The sequence below is a fragment of the Amorphotheca resinae genome (assembly GCF_003019875.1).
Source record: "Amorphotheca resinae ATCC 22711 unplaced genomic scaffold M430scaffold_1, whole genome shotgun sequence".
In the NCBI taxonomy this organism is placed as follows: Eukaryota; Fungi; Ascomycota; class Leotiomycetes; order Helotiales; family Amorphothecaceae; genus Amorphotheca; species Amorphotheca resinae.
Genome location: NW_020194471.1, coordinates 1,293,082 through 1,314,121, shown reverse-complemented (window position 1 = coordinate 1,314,121; position 21,040 = coordinate 1,293,082). Strand labels below are relative to the sequence as shown.

At 49.9% G+C, this 21,040-nt stretch overlaps 7 protein-coding genes across 7 annotated transcripts; 3 read left to right on the top strand and 4 right to left on the bottom strand.

Annotated features, from left to right (window-relative positions):
• The first annotated feature begins 91 nt into the window (after nt 1-91).
• Nucleotides 92-2,313, top strand: M430DRAFT_155176 (hypothetical protein). Its single transcript, XM_024863269.1, has 6 exons — nt 92-175; nt 240-255; nt 336-345; nt 436-570; nt 620-1,982; nt 2,030-2,313. Exons 1-6 carry the CDS (start codon nt 134-136, stop codon nt 2,279-2,281), a joined length of 1,818 nt encoding a protein of 605 aa, XP_024725047.1. The 5' UTR covers nt 92-133; the 3' UTR covers nt 2,282-2,313.
• An 808-nt stretch (nt 2,314-3,121) lies between these two features.
• M430DRAFT_55030 (hypothetical protein) lies at nt 3,122-4,997 on the bottom strand. The gene is made up of 4 exons (XM_024868513.1): nt 4,330-4,997; nt 4,056-4,279; nt 3,645-4,005; nt 3,122-3,586 (listed from the first exon to the last, which is right to left on the bottom strand). Exons 1-4 carry the CDS (start codon nt 4,843-4,845, stop codon nt 3,254-3,256), a joined length of 1,434 nt encoding a protein of 477 aa, XP_024725046.1. The 5' UTR covers nt 4,846-4,997; the 3' UTR covers nt 3,122-3,253.
• A 209-nt stretch (nt 4,998-5,206) lies between these two features.
• M430DRAFT_46614 (hypothetical protein) lies at nt 5,207-7,640 on the top strand (the record flags this gene model as incomplete). The annotated part of the gene is made up of 2 exons (XM_024867861.1): nt 5,207-5,922; nt 5,972-7,640. The coding sequence occupies 2 exons, from the start codon at nt 5,207-5,209 to the stop codon at nt 7,638-7,640; spliced, it is 2,385 nt and encodes a 794-aa protein (XP_024725045.1).
• A 153-nt stretch (nt 7,641-7,793) lies between these two features.
• Nucleotides 7,794-11,434, bottom strand: M430DRAFT_62761 (hypothetical protein). The gene is made up of 6 exons (XM_024869011.1): nt 11,300-11,434; nt 9,742-11,243; nt 9,222-9,691; nt 8,516-9,172; nt 8,226-8,465; nt 7,794-8,168 (listed from the first exon to the last, which is right to left on the bottom strand). Exons 1-6 carry the CDS (start codon nt 11,372-11,374, stop codon nt 7,894-7,896), a joined length of 3,219 nt encoding a protein of 1,072 aa, XP_024725044.1. The 5' UTR covers nt 11,375-11,434; the 3' UTR covers nt 7,794-7,893.
• A 221-nt stretch (nt 11,435-11,655) lies between these two features.
• Nucleotides 11,656-14,537, bottom strand: M430DRAFT_32226 (hypothetical protein). Its single transcript, XM_024866124.1, has one exon. It carries the CDS (start codon nt 14,529-14,531, stop codon nt 11,760-11,762), a length of 2,772 nt encoding a protein of 923 aa, XP_024725043.1. The 5' UTR covers nt 14,532-14,537; the 3' UTR covers nt 11,656-11,759.
• Nucleotides 14,538-15,206: 669 nt separating this feature from the next.
• M430DRAFT_14788 (hypothetical protein) lies at nt 15,207-16,283 on the top strand (the record flags this gene model as incomplete). The annotated part of the gene is made up of 3 exons (XM_024863092.1): nt 15,207-15,246; nt 15,300-16,088; nt 16,144-16,283. 3 exons carry the CDS (start codon nt 15,207-15,209, stop codon nt 16,281-16,283), a joined length of 969 nt encoding a protein of 322 aa, XP_024725042.1.
• Nucleotides 16,284-16,608: 325 nt separating this feature from the next.
• On the bottom strand, nt 16,609-20,711 carry M430DRAFT_46608 (hypothetical protein; the record flags this gene model as incomplete). The annotated part of the gene is made up of 2 exons (XM_024867860.1): nt 16,609-17,671; nt 17,722-20,711. 2 exons carry the CDS (start codon nt 20,709-20,711, stop codon nt 16,609-16,611), a joined length of 4,053 nt encoding a protein of 1,350 aa, XP_024725041.1.
• Nucleotides 20,712-21,040: the final 329 nt, after the last annotated feature.

The following is a 21,040-nucleotide window of genomic DNA, read 5'->3' as shown; positions in this document are numbered from 1 at the left end:
AAGGCTCATGCACTAGCCACATTTGGCCACTTGCATGTTGGCGCCTTAAGCTTGAGGCTCAATAAGGAAGACGACAACCTGGAAGTATTGGAATGAACAAACATATAGACCAAAGGATTGGATATCTATAAGGATGTTCTCTGCTTCAAATGGATCGAAGAAGCCAGTACAGCAGGTTAGTGCAGAAGCTTCTTGAGATAAATTAGGACAGAGCGCTGACGGAAAGGACCTTTGTACAGGAGATGGTGCAGGTTGGTGAGTTTGATGCCTTTCAGCAGCTCTCTTTGCACCGATTGCATGGGACTTTTCTGCTAATACATGGTCCAACATATTAGAGAGATCAGAGTATGTTCCAAACCGACCAGCGAATGCTCTTATAGTTGAATATGGGGAAACGGCGATTGGAAAGTGGGCGGTATGCTGATTAGGACACAGATCATCCTCTCCCTTCTGGCGAAGTAGAACTACAAGTGGACGGCGCAATTCTTCTCCAAAAAAGCATGCCAGTGATTCAGGACTTGTGGTGGGAGCTTCATACTCCCACGCGGATATTCTAAAGTTTGATAATTTGCATGTCTTAAGTTTCCCCGCTCTCAGACAATGCTAACATATGCCCAAGATCCATATCTTCAGGTTCAGGCCGCCCGAGAACCCCCCCATCTACATCACCATACAAAAGTTATGGCGATACCCATACTCCTTCTTTGCACCGAGGACATACTCCGTCTTTGAGCCGAGGACATTCCGGACTGGCTTCACCACCTCGAAGGACATACACAGATTTTCTGTCCCATACAAACAATGATTGGAATGCGGAGGACGAGGCTGATGAGGAAGATGAATATGGCTACGAGAATGATGATGGGGACGACTTCGGGCTGCCGAGTATTTCGAGTATGAAGCGAAAGACCAAGAAGGCACCCGATCCTAGCGGTGTGGACTCAGGTGGGACTCTGTCGCCATTTGGTCATGGCCTACAGGGAAGCTATGGTGGATTCGGGCCCCGGCGGCTTTCAAACAGTGCAGATATTGCAATTGAACGGCCAGCCCCAAGTTATCCTCTACCAAAAAAGAGTGAAGGGAAGATCTTGAGACCTCAGTACAAAGATATACTAAGGGATCCCGCAAACTCGTTGCATCTCATTAACCACCCACCTATACCCCCCGATGCGTCGCCCAAGGATATAGATATCCATTCAGCGCGGATTACGAGAATCAACAAATTCAAGAAGATACTCCAAGCCACCTCGATTTCTTTGACGGATCTGAGAGCTGCAGCATGGTCTGGCGTACCAGAGGAAGTTCGGGCTATGACCTGGCAATTACTGCTTGGTTACCTCCCTACAAGCAGTGAAAGGCGTGTTGGGACTCTTGAACGTAAACGGAAGGAATACTTAGATGGGGTTCGACAAGCATTTGAAAGGGGCGGAACGTCGGGGCCAGCTGGTAAAGTCAGAGGTCTAGACGAAGCAATCTGGCATCAGATCAGCATTGACGTTCCTCGAACGAATCCACATTTGGAACTTTATGGCTACGAAGCGACGCAAAGATCCTTAGAACGAATATTATACGTCTGGGCTGTGCGGCATCCTGCCAGTGGTTATGTCCAAGGTATCAATGACCTCGTGACCCCTTTCTGGCAGGTCTTTCTTGCGACCTATATTACGGACTCGGATGTTGAAAGTGGTATGGATCCAGGACAGCTACCGAAACCCGTTCTCGACGCTGTAGAAGCAGATTCGTTCTGGTGCTTGACGAAGCTTTTAGATGGTATCCAGGATAATTACATATTCGCGCAACCTGGGATTCAACGTCAAGTTGCAGCTCTCCATGATCTCACTGCGAGGATAGACGTTGCTCTTGCGAAACACCTCGAAAAAGAGGGCGTTGAATTTATACAGTTCAGTTTCCGATGGATGAATTGTCTCTTAATGCGGGAAATAAGTGTGAAGAATACAATTAGGATGTGGGACACATATATGGTTAGTCCATTACCATTCATAAGTCTGTATGTGCTAAAGATTTTCAGGCTGAGGAGCAGGGCTTCTCGGAATTCCATCTGTATGTGTGTGTTGCCTTCCTGGTCAAATGGTCCGACAAGCTCCTGAAGATGGACTTTCAAGAAGTCATGATGTTTCTTCAGGCTCTTCCCACGCGGGATTGGACAGAGAAGGATATTGAGCTTCTTCTAAGTGAGGCTTTCATCTGGCAATCGCTGTTCAAAGGATCTTCTTCACATCTTCGAGGTGGATCGAGCACGACGCCTTCAAATTCTACCTAAGGCGTTCGTTAACGTCAATCAATGATCTCTTCTATTCCGAGATCTTGCCCGGTACGAGCATACTCACGGCAGCATGCTATGCCTACATATTGAGCATTGATCAGATGCTATCTTAAAATACCAAGCGTGGGAGGAATCTGCCCAAAGTGATTCATCAAGTCGCCGGCTCAAAGCTGCCCTCGAATTCTTTCCTACAATTACAATGAGAGATGCCTTCTTGCAGGTGGTAAAGGTGTCACCGCTTATATCCATTTTAAAGCACTATTAAAGGAGAGGGAAAGCCTCGATTGGGAGAGGATTTCTCACGGACTATCAACTATACCCAGATGGTGTAACCAGTCGGTGCAAAGTTCTTCCTATTAGAATGCCTGCCGTCCTGATAGATCACCACTATTACGAACCGCTCATCTATCCTTTCCTATGTTTACGAATCACTGAATCCCATCACGAACTCTACGAAAAAAATAATACGCATAATACCTCAAATTCTCATTCCGATTAAAATCCGCGTAAGGAGACGCTTTCAAGGTGAGACACAGAATCTCAAGTTCCCCGGGAGGTTCCTCCACCGCTGTCCAAATCCACGAGACGGAACATGGGTTCTGCGCACATGATGCGAATTTCATGATACCCTGTGGCCTGGAAAGGATGCATATTTGGAGAGTCTTGAGTGTACCTAGACTCATAATATAAGATTTCAATAATGGAGGGCGAAATTCCTGCATCAAACATCAAAGGAGTCACGTTACAGTACAAATCATCATCATATGTTTTTTAAAAAAAAAGCTCATGAATTCAAGGCAAGTAACAACTTGCATATCCCGTAATCTATTACCTGTCATGTTGCATTTGCAAACATGCAGATTAGAAGGTGCCACCGATGTTCCTTGGTATCCTGTGTGAACGCCAACCGTTTTCATATCCCCCCTGCCCCCCACCGCAGCCCAGTAGGAAAACCATACATAACCCTACCTATTCCTTGGCGACAGCCTCCTCCACCTTTGCCTTCTTCGCATTATCATTATCCTCTGCATCATCCTCTGCCTTGCGCTTTCCATTCGTGTCATTGGTGCTTGCGCTTGGCTCTGGAGCATTTGTCTCGCTATCCTTGGGCTTCTTCTTGTGGCGGACAAGTCCCGTAAGATCAGTTGCAGTTTTCTTGGCCTCTTCAATCCGAGCAGCTGCTTCGGCAGGTGACTCTCCCAGACTTGCACCAAGGAGACCGCCTAGAGGGTTGCCTCCACTAGCTGGTCCGTACAATGCGTCCTTGACACCATCAACAGGGGGGGCTTTGAGGTCGGCAAGCTAGATCATGATATCAGTCGTGTGCTTTGAAAGATGTAAAACAAGCAAATAAACTTACGCGTTGTTCCATTTCAGCAATGATTTCCCTAGCGTCTGCAATTTGGGCTGTTGTGATCTCGTTGTCATCAGAAGAGAGGGAAGATGCAAGCTCAACCTCTTTGTTTTGTAATTTGAGCTTCACACTTGCGATAGCAGCCTCCATTTCCTTGACAGCCTCATCTCTCATAGCTTGATCAAAGTGTGCTTCATCTTCCGCTTCTTTAGACTCCTCGCCTTCTTCCTTGGCTCTGGTGATAGATGCGAATTCCAAAGCGAGAGATAATTTGTAATGGGCTTCAGCAACTGCCTCATGCTCTTCAGGAAACAAGCTTTGGTGGATGGCCAAGGAGGCCCTGAAATCGGTGACCGCCGCAGGGAATCTGGGATAAGTTAGAAAATATAGAAGGCCAGCAGATCACAAACGGCGTACCTCTCATTCTCTAGAGATATCTCTGCCAACAAATCATGCGTATCTGCCAGTCGCTCCTTGTCGTGTCTTGTCGCGAGCGAGTCTCCAACTTCCTTTCCTTTACCCTCTCCCTCTTCTGGCTGCTCCAACTTCTTTGTGAATAGGACGCGTGCAAGATCTAAGACTTCAAATGCGGCAGCAAGGTCATCTTCTTCCTCCTCTGCTTCACCTTCACCATCCTCGCCCTAATCAATTGTCAGGAAACAAGGTAGTAAAGTTGATGCGACAACCTTACCTCTTCATCCTCATCTGAATCTTCAAAATTCTCGTCGCCCGTAAATTGGAACAACGGCTTCTTGGCATTAGGACCATCCTCTGACTTGACCGCACCACCATTCTGCTCTGCGATTATCGCAACACCCTCTTCGGCCACTTTTTCAGCTTCGCTCTTAATCTCCTGCTTTGGTTGTTCTTTCTTTGCCTTCGCCGCACCATTGGATTTCTTCTTCTCCTCACCCGCAGCTTTGTTTCCTAAAACATCACTTTTGCTTTGACCAACTTTGAACAGCGACCGACCGTAAAGGAACAGGATCTCCGCATTCTCGGGAGCCATCTCGCCATTGAGTTCAGCTTGGAGCTCTGCTGCGCGCGCATACAGATCGGCTGCCTCCTCGTAATTCTTGTGCGCATATTGTGCAGTTCCCTTCGCGCAGAGATCTGCAAGGGATACTTTGGCAGACTTGAAGGCTTCTGCCGCTGCTGCTGAGGATTCCTCGGCGAGTGGTTCAGTTAGTTCAGTTGGGTCGGCCATGATCGTTGGAGTTGATGTTTCGATGAAATCTAACGATTGAAGGGAATCGCGGGACTGCGTAGAATGGAATACGACGATAGATCGATTCAATAGGTAATTGGCATCGGAGGGAAACAGGTGAGGAATGATATTTATGACAGGTGATTCTGAAGCTGGATCAATATTGGAGAAGTGCAGGGATCAGTAGCTACGCGACAAGCACTTTAAACTTTCACGCGTCGCGTCTCCCCGCAGATCGCGTTTAGAGGAGCCTTGACTACAGTTCACCGGCTGCACATTCAAACTTCGCATTTGGACTTTACCTGGACTTTATTCGAACTGTGTTTGAATATTTCGGCTCTTGTGTATTTTACATGAAATCATGAGTCGACCTCATCAGCCAGAAAAGTCTCGGGCCGCTCCTATATTCAAACAGCCTCCAATCCCCGCGCAGTCGAACCCAATTCCCTCCTCTTCTCCAGCATTTGCAACTCCGGCCCATCCTGTGCGCCCTTTCAATGTTGCTGCAGCTCCAGCGAGAGGCATTATACTGCCAATTCTTCTTCCTCCCGCGACATTGCGGCCTCTGGCATTCCGGACGTTTACCAAAAAGCATAGCTTGACTCTGACATCGTCCGCCTTACAAGTGTTAGCGACTTTTATTGGAAGACATTGTGGTACTGGATGGCGGGAAGAAGGATTGGCAGAGCGCGTACTGGAGGAGGTTGCCAAGAGCTGGAAGAACAGGAATGGAGGGGTTATTGTCGAAGGGGAGGGCAATGATCTGAAGGATATCCTACGAAATTTGGAAGGGAGCATGAGTGGAGGAAGAATTGTTACAGCCAAAGAATTGAGTCGCCAGAACAGCCTTGTACTCGGATCTTCTCAACATGCAGAGGTGTCTCATACCAGACTCGGGTTACGACCGAACGTTTTGGAGCGAGAGGATAGCCAATCGAGTCTTGGGATGTCGACCTTGGGTGTGGAAGATGAAGAAGATGATGATGAGATTAGAGACCCTAGGAAGTGGCTGAGAGTTATTGATGCTTTTGAGCAACCTCGACTTGTATATAATGTTGGCAAGAAGCATTTCGATAGGTTTGTGATGGCATATATTCTTTGAAATGCGTGGCTAACCTCAACCTAGAGAAACTTCGAAACCATCACTACTTCCTTCGCCCTCACATAAGACTCAAGTCTTCCGCAACCGATATAATCTCATTCATCAGCGCCTTCTTCGAAACGAAGCCTTCCAAGCACCAACATTTGAACCCTCAAAAGCACCCTCCTTAAGACGCTCAGCCTCTTCTTTAGCAACAGCTCAGCAATCCTACAAACTTACACCCATTGCCAACCTCCTTGGTAGAAACGGAACCAATCACATGCTTCTTGGTTTATTGACCATCTCCCCAACTGGCACGCTTGCCATCAGCGATCTGACCGGGAGTATTGCACTAGATCTTACTCACGCCAAACCAATCCCTGAAGATGGTGCCTGGTTTGCACCTGGCATGATTGTTTTAGTTGACGGAACCTACGAAGAAGAAGACAATAACACCGTGAGTCTTGGTGGTAGTGGAGGTGTTGGAGGTACAATCGGTGGAAAGTTTATAGGGTTCTTCATCGGTGGACCTCCCTGTGAACGGAGAGCCGTTACCCTAGGAGTCAGCGGTAAAAACGGCGATGGAGACATAACAGCCGGTGGTGGATTTGGATGGGTCGACTTTTTAGGAGTAGGCAGCGAGCGTGCTGTAGGATCGAAGATGCGCAAGCTCGAGCAACGATTGATCAGACAGCCCACAGGAGATGACGAACTGGGGGGCAGAGGTCGAGTAATTATAATAGGGGAGGTAAATCTTGACGAACCACGAACGCTCCAAGCCCTGAAAAAGCTCCTGGGAATCTACGCCGCAGAGCCCGAGGAAGACACACCCATGACCTTCGTGCTCATGGGGAACTTTACTCAACACGCAGTTATGGCACGAGGGGGTAGTGGCGGCAGCATCGAATATAAAGAGTATTTCGATGGCCTCGCCTCCACACTCGCCGACTACCCAACGCTACTCCAATCCGCGACCTTCATCTTTGTCCCCGGCGACAACGACGGCTGGGCATCTTCCTTCTCAGCCGGGGCAGCTACGCCATTGCCTCGCAAAGGCGTCCCAGAAATGTTTACCTCCCGTATCAAACGCGCGTTCGCAACCGCCAACGCCGAAGCCGAAAAGGAGAAAGGCAAGAAAACCGACGGAGAAGCCATATGGACGACCAATCCCTCCCGCCTCTCGCTCTTCGGACCCACGCACGAGATCGTGCTATTCCGGGACAACATATCCGGTCGGTTACGCAGGACCGCCATCAGATTCTCGTCTTCCAAACCCGCTGAAGACGAAGAGGAGATGGGCATGTCGCCCGTTCCGGAACCGGTCCAGGAGCCCGCTGAGATGGATATCGATACCGACGTGCAAGCCGCAGAGTCTCACGTCGCGGAACCCGCGGCCGCTGCGGAATCTATATCCAGTGATCTCCACGCGGCGCGCAAACTCGTCAAGACCATCTTGGATCAGGGATACCTGTCGCCGTTTGGGATGGCGACTCGGCCTGTGCTGTGGGATTATACGAGTGCGCTGCAGCTCTATCCTTTGCCTACAGCTCTGGTGCTGGCTGATACAGAAGCCCCTGCCTTCTGTGTCACATATGAAGGATGTTATGTTATGAACCCGGGGAGTGTGGTTGCCCCTGGTAGGAGGGGGGTGGCGAAATGGGTGGAGTATGATATTCGGAATAAGGCTGGGAAGGTTAGGGAAGTTCTGTTCTGATGAGGTATGGGGTCATGAAGGGCGTTCGGCTTGGGGCAAATGACTTATGTATGTATGTATGTATGCATGTAATGGGTTTGAATAGCATAGCATAGCATAGCACGCAGGAGGCAAGAGTCATTAATCATGATATATACAATTAGTATTTATATACACCATCCCGCCCTTTTTGACTCCTAACTTTGCTAATTCCTCTGCTTCCATCCTTGATTATACCCATAATCCTAGGTTGCTTTTAACCCTATACGAACGCTCATTGTAACTTGAGCGACTCCTCGTCCATGACACCAAATAAATCCTCCACCTCCTTCTCGACCTTCTTGATCTCCTCGGCCAACTGCCCGGTAACGAGCGTATACACATACAAGATCTCGAAATCCTCATCCGTTGCCACGGTGGTACCTTCTTCGGCACCAGCTGCATCCTTGCGATACTGAAACATCTTGGCGAGTAATCTATCGCGCGAATGCGTTGTACTCGGTACTGTGTTGTTAAGGGAATATTCGAGCTTCATCGAGCTTGCCAGAACTGATTGTCTCCTGTTTTAGCAATGCTGGTGTCAGAAGGGGAAAGAAGGGGATGTACCTTGGAAGAGATGGCTGATTCTGGCGCACAGCTCAGCTCGTTCATGTGCTGTGTATTTCAAGAGTAGGGTTTCTCCTTCACTGGCATGTAGGTCCTTCTGTATCACTACGTTCATTGAATGGAATGCGTCTAGTATCCTATGCGTTGATTCTAGGATACGCCCATATTGCGCTGCAGGAAAAGGACCTCGTATCTCGAACTCGCTACATGCTGCCTTTCGAAGGCCCTCGAGGCTGAGGACTAATAGAGGATTAGCGTTTGGAGACCATAAACATATGTTCAAGACTGACGGTATCTTTGAAGAGCGAATTCTTCACGAAGATTCATGTAAGCATGCTGAGATTCCCCCTCCAAAAGCGTCGATAAAGGATCCCTCTTCCAGATCAAGCCCATTCGCAACCAGAGGAGAGATAGGCCATCCTTGAGCTTTTGTCGTGCTGAAATCGGCCAAATAATTCTCGTTATAATGAGTCCCCAGACGACACCCGCAAGGACGGCAACTACTCTATGTCCTGCGATTTCGAAGATAAATGGAGTGACGCCTCCCTCATCATCGTCATCATCGGTTTCTTTTATCGACAAGCTGTACGCATACAAACAGGAAAGGTTGTATGTAAGCATGATGAATCGTCCAAAAGGACCATTGCCTTTAGCAATGATGATGTAAAAGCAAGGCAGACTAACAAGCCAACCACAGAAAGCCAAAGCAAAAGGATTACCTTGACACATAACCCAAATTACGATGGCAAGAACAGCTCCCATGAATGTGCCTATAAATCGTGCCCATCCCGTGGTATTTGAGGCTCCGATGGTCATGCTGCACACCAACATGTATGAGAGCAAACCCCATTCCCCTCGCCAGTGTTGATAGAATGGCCGGGTGGCCGGAATGAAGGCAAATAAGGCATATAGAGCAGCTCCAATGCCAACTTTCAAAGCAAAGCGTACTAATTATATGTGAGCAAACGGCAGAGAATATACGAGAACGGGACCAACCATCATCTCGTTCTAGGACTCTCATCACATGCAACAATTTGTTGTAGAACCTTCCTGTTGGATGTGCTTCTTGTGATGAGAGCTTCCAATATTTCGAATCTCGCCTTCCCATGACTAGTTCTGGCATGTCTTTGGTTGTACCTGGTTGTGAAGATGGCGGCTCTATAAGTGGTTCTCGCTCTGGATCCGTAGTAACGCTGGAACCCTTATAAAATCTAAAGCGCTGCCAAAACTTCAGCCATTTCCAGGAACGCTTCTTCGTCTTTTCAGTTTGTTGTTTCAAGTCTTCTAAGATCGACAGGAGATTTTGCATTTCGCTTCCAAAGTCATAGAGACTGAAACTGAATTGGCCACAACTGGCTGCCACTTCCTCAAAATCGGCTTCGATACTCTCGGGTCTTGCCTGATCTAATTCTTTGCTTTTGTATAGCTCCTTCAAAGCTTTGGCACGAGCATTGCTGTACAACAACCTACATGGAACGTTAGCATAGGTCAAGGCAACATTGGGAATGAGACATGCAATGCATCACTGAGGCTTGTCCTGAAATGTTCATTGATATTAATTGAATAATCCGGCCCGGGCCCAAACGGAAGTTCGTTGAGTATCTGGGACAGTGTGTATGCCAAAGACTTCATATAAGGCCCCAAGTGCGAAATGAACCGCGCGAATATGTCGGCTGGGGTCCGAGCAGTTGGTACATATATACTCGTCACGCTCGCTTCGCTGTTCTGCCTCTCGAGCCGTGAAGGTCGAGATCCTGGAGACTGAGTACCTAGAGAGGGGGTGTACTGATCTTCGGCTCCGCTACCCTCCTCGGATGCTTCTTCAATAGCTGTCAAGACAGCGAATCTGTCTTGCCTACCAGGCACAGGTGATAAACCCAACCCCACTGCTTGTGCAGACAGACCATCTTCGGTAGGCGTTGCAGATCCAATAGCAGCTCCCTCACGTAGCAACGTCAATTGGGTGGTTGCAGCACTGCGAAGTCCACCAATTGACTGAGCCAGCCTTTGCATACAGTTCACAAGGCTAGCTTCCAGCTTATACTCATCCTCAGTCCCGAGCACATAGTGCTCGAGCTTGGCCTCCTTCAGGTTCTTTGTCAGTTGCGTAAAGACTGACTTATATCGGCCCAGGGCGTTATTGAAAGCTGTAGACCCTAGGTCTGCTTCGGAACCGCTAAGGAATCCTTGAGTGATCATCGTGAGCATATCACCAAATGACCCTGTCGCCCTAATCATGGTTTCTCGAAGCTCTGCACGTGCTGAAACGGGCCATAGTAGCAGGCTCACAGCTGAAGTTGCAAAAATGCCCATCAGCACCATCTTCATAACCTGCACTATTTTGTCGTTTGAGAAGATTCCAACTTGGACCGCATTTTCCTTCGTCAAAACAGTTATTATGGCAAGACTGGCAAGACTGCATGCCACGTTGACCAGTGGCGAACCATATTTCTGTTTGAACCAGCCGATGAAACCCAATCCACCTCCGCAAAAGACAACCAACACAAGAGCATAGCCCAATTCAATCAGGCCCAATTGAGTCTCGCAGAGTACCGATACGGCCATGGACGACACCGAGATGAAGACAGCATAGCAAAATGCTGCAATACCCAACATGGCAGCTTCTGCCATCGATCCCGCCGACCGCGCTGGATGAAAGTACACCGTGATCGTAGCAACCATATGTTTCCCATCCTGATGACCCAGAAAGTTGGCGATCGGGGGCAGGAAAGTCCCCATGCTCCCCAACAGGTACGCAAGAGAGCATTTTAGTATCGCTTTCGCCGTAGGCGTCTGCAAGCGGTCCCGCAACTGCTTCACGGATTCAACGGTTTTGTCCACAGCCGCCCCGAACGTGCCAGCCTGCGAAAAGGTTTGCCCTCGCGGGAAGATGAAAGCTTCGCCGTCCTGGCCATTCTGTCGCCCTGATCCATCGAAGTTATCTGGATTTCGAAGAGTTATCTGCCTGCGAATCCGCTCTCCTGTTGCGGGGAGGATGAACGTCCCATTTCGGAGCTTCTGTGTCTTGAACGTCAGCATGTCGATGTTTAAGCTACTATAATTGAAGGCCTTACGCCACGTTTTGATAGACGGGAAAATCGACGGCTGATCGGTGATCCTGGACCGCTTGAAGCAGACGGGGAGCTCATCTTGGTGCATTCATTGTTTTTGTTGTGGTCGTCGTTGTCGTTGTCTTGTCGAGAATGAAGTTTCTTCGGTGAGGTGCCAAGTAGGTAAGCTTCGGTAGGATAAATAGCTCTTTACGCGCTTCAGCCTTCCCCAGGTTTCGGGGGCGCCCGCGATCATCGACGGGCTGGCAGGTGGGTCCCGCCATTATGTACAGTTACATCAGAAGGATACATGAGAATCAGATGAGCTTCTTCAGCTAACATCTTCACCAACGGAATTCAAAGGATATGAGACTTCAATGCAGCACAACGATAGACTAGCACCTTTTTGAATTACATTGATAGAGCCTTTGCAAATAGCGAACTAGCCTTGATGGTCTGCGACCTATCCATTAATTAAAAACAACTATTCCTTTCCACCATTCAAGAACATTGCCTTGAAATCCGCATTGCTCTTCGGCGCAACATTTCCATCTGCCCTTCCGTTGCCTTGCACTCCACCGGCACCAGCACTTGAGCCGGATGGATCAGCAGGCTTTGCAGCAGGGTAGCCCAATCCTCTCTTCGTTCCCAAACCCCCTCGCCCGCCTGGGCCTGGCCTCCTGACCGGCGCAATAGGCGGTAAAGAGTAATTTCCTTGCGTCTTCTTGCCTTGCCCGATCTGGACTCGATCAGTCTTTATCTCATCCCTTTCCCCAAGTAGATCCTTCATGCCTCCAGTTCGAAGTCGTCGTCCAGGCGCGATCTCATAATTTTCTAGTCCCAATGCTGCCCGGCCTGCGGACGCAGCATCGGTATACTCGATAATGGCGCCCTGGTGGTCCGGTCGTAGAACAAGTTTGACAATGTTACCAAAGGGTTCAGCAATAGCGCGTACCCGAGCATCATTGACAGTGTCTGGGATATTTATCAAGGTCATCGTTCGATTGGCTATGTCCGTTCCGGACGGGCCGTGGTGTGCATGTGTATTTGTATGATACTCTGGCGCGGGGGAAGGAGACATAACGGAGTCACCATCTGCATCCGGTGCTGGAGAAGCCGAAGCCCCCTTGCTGGTTGCAGTAGGCTTGAAGTTCTTACCCGTCGACACTTCAACGGTGATAACCCTGGACTTCAGCTTAGTCTTGTCAAGGGCAAGTGCTGCTGTGGCGTCATCCTTTTTCTCAAACACAATGAATGCTGCACCTTTACTCTCACCTCCCAATGTCCTCAGGAGCCTAACAGCTTCAACTGGGCCATATTTTGAGAACACGGCTTTCAGATCTTCCTCGTTTAGGGAAGTGTCGAGACTGGTGACATGTAATTCTCTTCCCTCTGCTATCGGGCCCTCACGTGCCTTCTTCCTCGATGGATCAGAATATAATGCACTGAGCTTGAACCCACCTGGAAGCATTTGGCCATTCATTTGTGTCGCGGCAGCAGCTGCAGCCTGTGTGCGAAAAGTGACATAGCAGAATCGACGGTGGGTGTTGTACTTTAGACTTGGCCATCGAATGCTGAATATCTCGCCACAGTCTTTGAACAGATTTCGGATATAAGCATCATCAGCGGCAGGTGGGTAGTTGGTCACATAGAGCGTTAAGCCAGTAGCGGGCATCACTGAAATTTGTTTATCAGCGAAGTATTTGCCGTCCCGAATCAGGGCCGACAGAACGTCTTCGTTGGATCGGAATTCAATCAAAGCTGTTGATGAAAGTCCGTCCTGCTCCGTCTTCACTGTAATGCTGTTGATGTGGCCATAGTCCTTGAAGTAATGTCTGACTTTTGTCTGGGTTACTTCTGCTGGCAAATTTGTGACTAGGACAGATGTATTCTCGCGATCGCGTTTCAAGTGCTGTTCTCGCAATGCCTCCTGGTCAACTTCTTGCTCATCGCCTTTGAGCTTCTTGCTTGCAATACCATCAGCCTCATCTGAACCCGTTTCGCGCTTCCTCTTTGAGGCTCCAGGAGATTCGCCGGCGGCTTGCTCTGCTGAAGGCTGCTGTTGAGCATACAATGCTGCTGCCTCAGCTGCCTCCTTTTCACGTCGTTTGGCAACGTTTTTGGAGAGCCAGTGGACGGTATCCATGGCAGAAAGTAATTGATTGGCATCCGTGTATATGTTGCAGTGCCGGACATAAACCTCCATCATTTTCTCTGGCCAATCCAGTGATTGCTGATGCACAGCTTCATTCAAAACTTGGGTTGCTAGAGTAGGAGGTGTATTTGCAGGATTGACAGTCATTTCCCAGATATAGTATCGTTGCCAGAACTCCCAACCATGTGAATGGGTTTCAGCTAATCTTTTCCAATATCCACGTGCTTCTGCGGCTGAGCCCTTCTGGGTGAGGTAGTGAATCATTATCCTTTCGATGCGAAATAGAGGGTCGCCCTTGTAATCCTTTTTGCCGTGTAGTCTTTGTCCCCAATCCTGAACACTCTCCAGCGCAGCATGTAGACCCATCTCAGCGACATCGATATCTTCATCTGATGCTCCTGGAGGAGCAGCTCGTCGGGTGAGATAACCACACCATGCAATATACACTTCTACCACCCCACCCATCCCATCACGGTCTAACTCTCTAGTGTTCGTGGCAGCGTGCTTTATGGACTCGATATCGGAGTAAGACAACTTTTCGGCTTCAGCTGTGAGGATATACCGAGCCCAGAGGGTTCCTGACCAGGGGCAATGCTGTGTAGCCCTCGCAACCACTGACAAAACCGACGGTAAGTGCGCCTGTGAGTTCTGTCCCAGAAAGACAATGTAATCCTGCCATACGGCTGGGTCCGAACCAAGTGTAGATGATAGGGCTCTTTCATATAGCGCGACAACAAGGATCAAGGGGCTTGGAGAAGCGCCTTTCTTAGGCTTCATTCTAGCTTGCTTGCTCTCCCAGTCCAAATAGTCTCGCATCACTGCTCTTTGAGCCTCGATATCACCAGCTGCCCGTTCTAGGTCCATTTCGTGTTTTTCGCGCTTGGCATATAGAGCTTTCGCTTGCTCTGCCAACTTTGAAGCCTGGACCATGGTAGACTCCCAGGAAGGTTCATCATATTTGGTGATGAACGTAGAGAACATCTGCGACGTTTCATCCCAGGCAGCCTGTGGTACTTGTAATCGATCGAGGAAGAGGTTTCGTATGCGCTCGATATTTTCACGGGTCGGCGACTTCGAGAGCAGTTCCAACTCGATCGACATCCACCTATTCCAGAGCTCATTGCTGTCATTCAGTCGGTATTGGGTCGCTTGAGCTCCTTGTTGCCAGACATCCAACGCAGTCTCCAGCGTGAAGAGTTCCTGCCCGAGGAGCTGTTCTTCTTCCGGCCATCCTGCATCCGCGGTCTGGCAGTCCGTGTATAAGGACCAGACCCATTCGCAATAAGCCAGCCAAAGCTTGAGGGACCAAGGCTCCGCGGCAATCGAACGCTTGTATAACTCGACCACCCCGACCCGTTGTTCCAAGTCACTCGCAGTTCTACTGGCCTCGTCGACAAGCGCGAGCCATCCGTCCTCTCCTATGGGATCCGTCATGTTTTATGTCCGAATCGAATACTTGGAAGTTGTTCAGTCGCGATGCGGTGTTCGATTACCGATCGAAAAGGTCCCGAGTAGTCTGGATTCTCATTTCAGACCGGGAAAATCCACTGTCGCGAAGAGAAGAAACTCTTGGACCAAAAAATCTCAACGTCAAAGAATCATACGTTTATGGTTCCCTTCCGTCATTTCACCTCATTGGGAGGAAGGAGGACGCGCTACGAAGTAGAAGTTTCTGCCGCTTCTAGACCGCCTTTGTCACGTGCCAAAAGTCGGACTTCCGCGCTGACATTTTGAGCTTTCTTGACAAGCACAGGGGGAACATCACCACAACCCACAATGAGCCTGCACCTGCCATCACGGCGCGTGCTGAGGTCCGGTACGTACTCCTAACACTTCATTGATTACTGCGATAGCTAATTGAGCCGGCAGCCACCTCCTTGGCCTCCTCGCAGACACCTCTTACATTTCTCGCACCATGCATCCAACGACGAACCCTCTTCGGGTGGGGGAAACGTCGCGTGGAGGAACCCTCTAAAGCCCCAACGAACCCATTAACAGAGGAGTACCTCAGGAGAAAGCCTCAGAACCGAGCGGCCTTTGTCCGCGGTGATCTCTCCTCATCTTCCATCCTCGAGGATGAAGAGCAGGCTGGGCCAAAGCCCGAACGCATCGAGACGCCAGATGGACAGAAGCCTCTTGTGCGGAATCCTGAGACGATGGCTGCTGCATTGGATCCGGATCCAGTTGGACGAAAACTGTGGGAGCGCAGGATGGTCATAAGAGAGATTAAGAAACGGGGGAGGTTGACGCGAACACAGCAGATCAAGAGGCAGGAGAGAGAACTGATATCCAAATCCCATGATTTCAGGACGTCAGTCAAGAAGCTCGTCCCATTGGCGAAGCAAATTGCCGGGAAGACTGTGGACGAAGCGATTATCCAAATGCGATTTTCAAAGAAGAAGGCCGCGAAGGATGTCAGGGAACATCTCGAGCACGCCAAGAACGAGGCAATCGTCAAGAGGGGCATGGGATTAGGACCAGTCAATGGTCAGAAAATGACCCCGATAAAGATCCAGACGAAGGATGGCAAGCGCATCACGGTTACGGACCCGACCACTTTATACGTAGACCAGGCTTGGTGCGGAAAGGGATTGTACGGGACGGAACCTGATCACAGGGCTCGAGGCCAGATCAACATCATGAAGAACCGGACAACCAGTAAGTCTCCCCCATCTCTCATTGCTTGGAGAAGGCTTTAGTTAACGTTCGTTAGGCTTGACGGTGCTCTTGAAGGAAGAGGCGACGCGCATCCGGCTCCACAACGAGCGGGAAGAGAAGATCAAGAATCGGAAGGTCTGGGTACAGCTACCCAACAGGCCGATTACTGCCCAGAGGCAATACTATTCGTGGTAGATTGTTGTGTACGATATGAGGGCTTTAGAGAAACCACCTGTAAAATTTTAAATACTATATCTTGTAGCAGTTTTCACCAGCCAGCGGCTCCTTTATCAGTCGAGCAATTGAGCCATGCAGGGATATGTTCAGAAGCCAGGTCTTCTCGCGCAGGTTTTTCAGAATAAGACTTTGTACGAAGACAAATGATATTCAAGTCCTACAGAGCCTCCATCTATGCAGGTCGTAATAGATCCAATCCCGTTCCCTACCCACCGAAAGCCATGAACTCCATCCCATCCATCCATCCCATCCATCCATCCATCCAAGCTCCAGAAAAAACACCTTACTCAAACTTCCCGCTACCGAACAAGCCACCCACAACCTTCCTCCGCACCTCTGCCCCTTTGAACATCTTCTGCTCCCTTCTTTTCTCCGTCTTTACAAGCGCGGCTCTCCGCTCGCTCTCCCGCGCAAAGTAATGTACACCGCTATTCTTCCCTCCTCCCCTCTTAATCCCATCACTACCTCCCCCACCCGCCATTCGCTCAGTAGCAGCAGATGCGCCACCGCCGCTCACGCTCGACGTAGTTGACGAGGTGGATGCAAGACTGTTGTTTGTAGTAGCGCGTCTGAGGAGAGGAGGGACCTTGAAGCCTGGTGCGGTTGAGGAAGCTGAGAACGCAAGACGCGTGTTGTTGGAGATAGAGCTTGAGGAGGCGCGCTTGAGAGAGATGCGGTCGATGATTGGCACGTTCTTTCTCCTTAAGGCGAAAGGATCTCGGTTCTCTTTTTCTTTCTCTTTGTGGGTGCTCAGGTCCTCGCCTTCAATTTCAAGCTCATCTTCCGTGTCAGAACCAGATTCGGGGGGAGCAATCACCGCGTTAGGCTCCTCAATGAGACTTGAAAGAGATTCCCGGATTTCGGAAAGGTTGGACGGCTTCTTGGAAGGCTTGGTGCGGCGAAGGTGTGGTGGAGCTCTTGGCTCCATCTCTGCGGTGTCATCAGAGCGCTTGCGCTTTGGAGGACCCATTACAACATCAGGTTGGCTGTCTGGCACTCGCTGCTGCGAGTCCTCCGCCTGGGATTGGGACTGAGAATCAGCTCCCTCCTCTTGCTCTGCAAAGTCATCGAGGAAGTCCATCTCATCCTCACTGCCGCGGTCCTCGAGAGCACGCAGGAAAGCCTGCCTCTTAGGGTTCTCTGCGATCTTCCCAATACGCTCATCAGCTAAGAGAGCTTTACGCATCTTCGCGAACTCTCTGCGTTTCATTCGTTTCCGTGCCTCACCACCATCGTCAGAGTCCGAAAGGTCGTAGTCAGCTCCTCTCTTTCTCCGCAGCATTCCTTTCGTGATATCGTTATACAGCTTCTCCACTTGCTTCTCGTCATTTGCTCTCTCACGATCCCTGCATGTTATCGTTAGCAAAATCATAACATGTTATAGGAATAGACTCACGCAAAGAATGCAGCAATCTTCCTCTCATCCACGTCCTTCCCACCTTCATCATCAATCATCGCTTTAACATATTCATCCTCTTCATCGCCACTCTCATCATCACTAGCTCCACCCAGTCCAGCGTACTCATCCTCAGATTCTTCGGCTTGTTCTTGTATCATCTCCTTAGCCTTGCTGGTCTTCTTGTCGAAATTGTCCACAACGGGTTCCTTCTTCCTGGCGGCTTTACGCATAACATCGAATACATTGGCGGTAATTTCGAACTCATCTTCTTGTTCTTCCACTTCTGCAGGTTCCTCTGCATCTTCTTCATCTGAAAAAGCGGCAACTTGGGCTCTTCGCCGCAATTTGCCCTTCTTCTTGACGACTGGCGTTTCCGCAACAGCTTCCGGGACAGACTCTGGTCCAATTACTACGGTGTCGATTGTCGATGGCGGGGCTTCAACAAAGCGTCCTTTGATAGGCGTCAGATGTTGGAATCCTCTATCTTGCGTCGCTTCTGGGAATTCAGAGACTTGGGTCGCCATCGGATCAATAAGGCTGTCAAAGCCATGTACTTGTGACTGAGAGAATCCCAGTTGGATCCCTTGGGTCTGAGTTTCCATGGGTTGTGATTCCGGAACGTGGCTAACTTCACGTTGGCTGTCCATAACAACATCTTGTGAATCTTCCTCCATTGTGGGCACAAATGGTGGGAGGTCTGGAGCAGGCAATCGTCTCAAAAATGCCATTGGGTCGTTCTCGGCGTCAACGTGGGGATCGATGGATTTGGAAGCCGTTGGTGATCCCTGAGAAGGCTCGATTTGACTGTCGTCCATAGTGCCAGCAAAGATCTGGGTCAAACTAAGACCCACTGGGCCTGTAACTGGTAGTCCGGGGATAAAGGTCTTTGTGGCAGAGCGGAGCACGGAGGTTGGAGCTGTTGGAGAGCTTGTCCGGGTTGGCATCAGAGAGTTGGTCCGTGACGCTGATGGTGTTTCCACTACGGGCTTCTCTTCGTTTTCATCATCGGAGATGACATTGGATTTCCTTGACCGACGACTTTTCCGGTTGACAGGTAACTCCTCTTCTTGATCGTCCTCCAGATCGCCAGTTCCAGGCATATCCTCATCGATAGACAACTGAGCCTCAGCCTCATCGTTGTCAGTCTCATCGGCTTCATTATCGAATATTGGGTTTGGTGCAGTAGTCTCTGCTTCCTCTTCACCGTCCAGTTCCATTTCATCTTCCTCCTCGTCCTCCTCGTCGTCCTCCTCTTCTTCACCACTTGCGTCATTGGCACCTTCCTCCTCATCTTCTGAACCAGATAGAGACAATTCCTCGGGTTTCTCTTTAGTCTCTTCCCAGTCTTCATCATCACTACTATCTCCCAGAGGATCGACCTCGCCCTTTGCCTTCCTCTCTCTTTTGGCAGCTGCCTTCTCCTTCTCCCTGAGTTCTTCGGCCTCACGCCTAGCCTTAGCAATGAGATCCTCGACCTCGGCCATGGCTCTCTCTCTCTCTTCCGCAGTCTGCACGATAACACCTTTAGCCCTCAAAGCTTCCAGCCTCTCCTCCCTTTCGCGTGCAGCTTGCTGTCTGGCACGTTGTTGGAGCGAGAGTTGTAATTCAGTGGTGGTCATGGAGGGTTTCTTGTTCTTCCCCAAAGTCTGCTTTCCAGGAGACTTGAGATGGGCAAGCATCTTCAACGCCTGGAGAGAATGGGGCTCATTGGCTTGCCTGGCAGGAACACGGTCGAAAATAGTGTCCAGTCTCTTCATTCTAGCATCTGGTGATTTCGCTGTAAGAATTTCAAGATCGCTGTCAGAGTCGTCTAGGGTAGAGGCTTTCCTATCGGTGATCACTGGTGGTCGGATACGAATAGGGCGTTGCTTGAATTGAGGTTTCCTCTCTGGTAATTCGGTCTCTGGTAAAGGCTCATCAACAGCCTTCGCTTTGCCCTTGTCCAACTTTCGGGGCGGAGAGGAAGTCAAAGCCTCCTCGAGAGTTGGCAAATCGCCATCAACTTCCATCTCAGCTGATTCGTTCGAAATCGCGGGTGCATTAATAGCTGTCGAGGTTTTCTCAATCTCACTTGCATGAGATGCCGGGGATGTCGGGGGTGTATCATGCATCTCAACATCGGAATTAGGTGGGGGACTCGAGCTCCCGGGTTGTGTAGACTCAGTATTCTCTTCCTTCATGCCTCCCGCCGGTCTATAGTTGAACCTCTTAAACAAGTCTTCCTTAGTGATCTTCTTCTTTGTCCTGGGATCATGAGCCAACTGCATGTCGCGGCTCATACGCTGTGTTTTCCTAGCGATCTCCTCCAGCGCCTTCTTACTCGCCTTACGGGTAGGCTTGGCTTGTTGAGTGAGACGTCGTTCCACATTGTCATCGCTCATATCGTCATCCTCCTCTAGCATCGTAGCTTGTCTCTTCCGCTCCGCCATCTTCTTTGCCTTTTGAGCTGCTTCCCGGGCCTCCCTCTCAAGCCGTTCCTGACGCTTCTTCTCGACGAGTGCTTTGAAACGATCATCCTGAAGAGGATTAAGAGGGAACTCCTCAGAATCAGACGCATCACGCGAAGCATCCGCAGGCTTGGAGGGCGAGACAAACAGACCTGGGGAAGCGGATGTTCTCCTGGGACTCGAAACCGGCGTGCTTCTCCGTGGTACTCTGACTCTCCGTTTCCGTGAGGCGATAGGTGCATCGTTCTCATCGCTGCTCTCGGGATTCGCGGCTGGCTCGGGCGATTTGCTCTTCATCATGAGCATCTTCTTCACGCGCTCGCGGGCGCTCTCTGCTGGCTTCTCTGCTTCAGGCTCGGAATCGTCCTCCGCCGCCTGCATCCTCGCGGCCATTCGACCTCTCGGCCGAACAATATCCTCATCATCATCATCATCATCTGCAGACGAATCCTTCTCCCGCTCGTGCAACGATACGTTTCGGTCTGCTTTATCCGCGTCCGCGACGGGAGAGGCCGGGTCCGAGATAGGTTTCTTCGCCATGGTGGATATCAATCTAGCTCTCGCAGATCCGGAGACCGTCTCGTCGTCGGAATCATTGTCTAAAGAAGCCAAAAGAGCCTTGACTTTCGAATTCGGGGTTAATTGGGGTGGAGAGGTCGGGGAGGAGGGGCTGGCAGGAGTCGATCCTCGGGAGGAAGGCATTGTGAATGGGTAGAAGGATGTGTGAAGAATGTATTAAATGTAAATATCACTCATCCATAGACATAGACAATACGGAAATCTTATATGGATGAGCAATTCATGTTGGTTGAGGGATCAATGTAAAGGAGCGAGATGTCGCGGATGATAAAAGACCCCAGAACGCGTCT

Excerpts from the sequence above, each read along its gene's own strand:
- M430DRAFT_62761 (XM_024869011.1), bottom strand. The coding sequence starts at position 11,374 with ATGAGCTCCCCGTCTGCTTCAAGCGGTCCAGGATCACCGATCAGCCGT. Across the intron at positions 11,244-11,299 it reads CCCGTCTATCAAAACGTGGC|AAGCTCCGAAATGGGACGTT; the intron begins GTAAGGCCTTCA and ends TTCAAGACACAG. Across the intron at positions 8,466-8,515 it reads ATTCGCTCTTCAAAGATACC|TCCTCAGCCTCGAGGGCCTT; the intron begins GTCAGTCTTGAA and ends ATCCTCTATTAG.
- M430DRAFT_55030 (XM_024868513.1), bottom strand. The coding sequence starts at position 4,845 with ATGGCCGACCCAACTGAACTAACTGAACCACTCGCCGAGGAATCCTCA. Across the intron at positions 4,280-4,329 it reads ATTCAGATGAGGATGAAGAG|GGCGAGGATGGTGAAGGTGA; the intron begins GTAAGGTTGTCG and ends ACAATTGATTAG. Across the intron at positions 4,006-4,055 it reads ATATCTCTAGAGAATGAGAG|ATTCCCTGCGGCGGTCACCG; the intron begins GTACGCCGTTTG and ends AACTTATCCCAG.
- M430DRAFT_32226 (XM_024866124.1), bottom strand. The coding sequence starts at position 14,531 with ATGTCGATCGAGTTGGAACTGCTCTCGAAGTCGCCGACCCGTGAAAAT.
- M430DRAFT_155176 (XM_024863269.1), top strand. The coding sequence starts at position 134 with ATGTTCTCTGCTTCAAATGGATCGAAGAAGCCAGTACAGCAG. Across the intron at positions 571-619 it reads ATTCTAAAGTTTGATAATTT|ATCCATATCTTCAGGTTCAG; the intron begins GCATGTCTTAAG and ends CATATGCCCAAG. Across the intron at positions 1,983-2,029 it reads GGATGTGGGACACATATATG|GCTGAGGAGCAGGGCTTCTC; the intron begins GTTAGTCCATTA and ends AAAGATTTTCAG.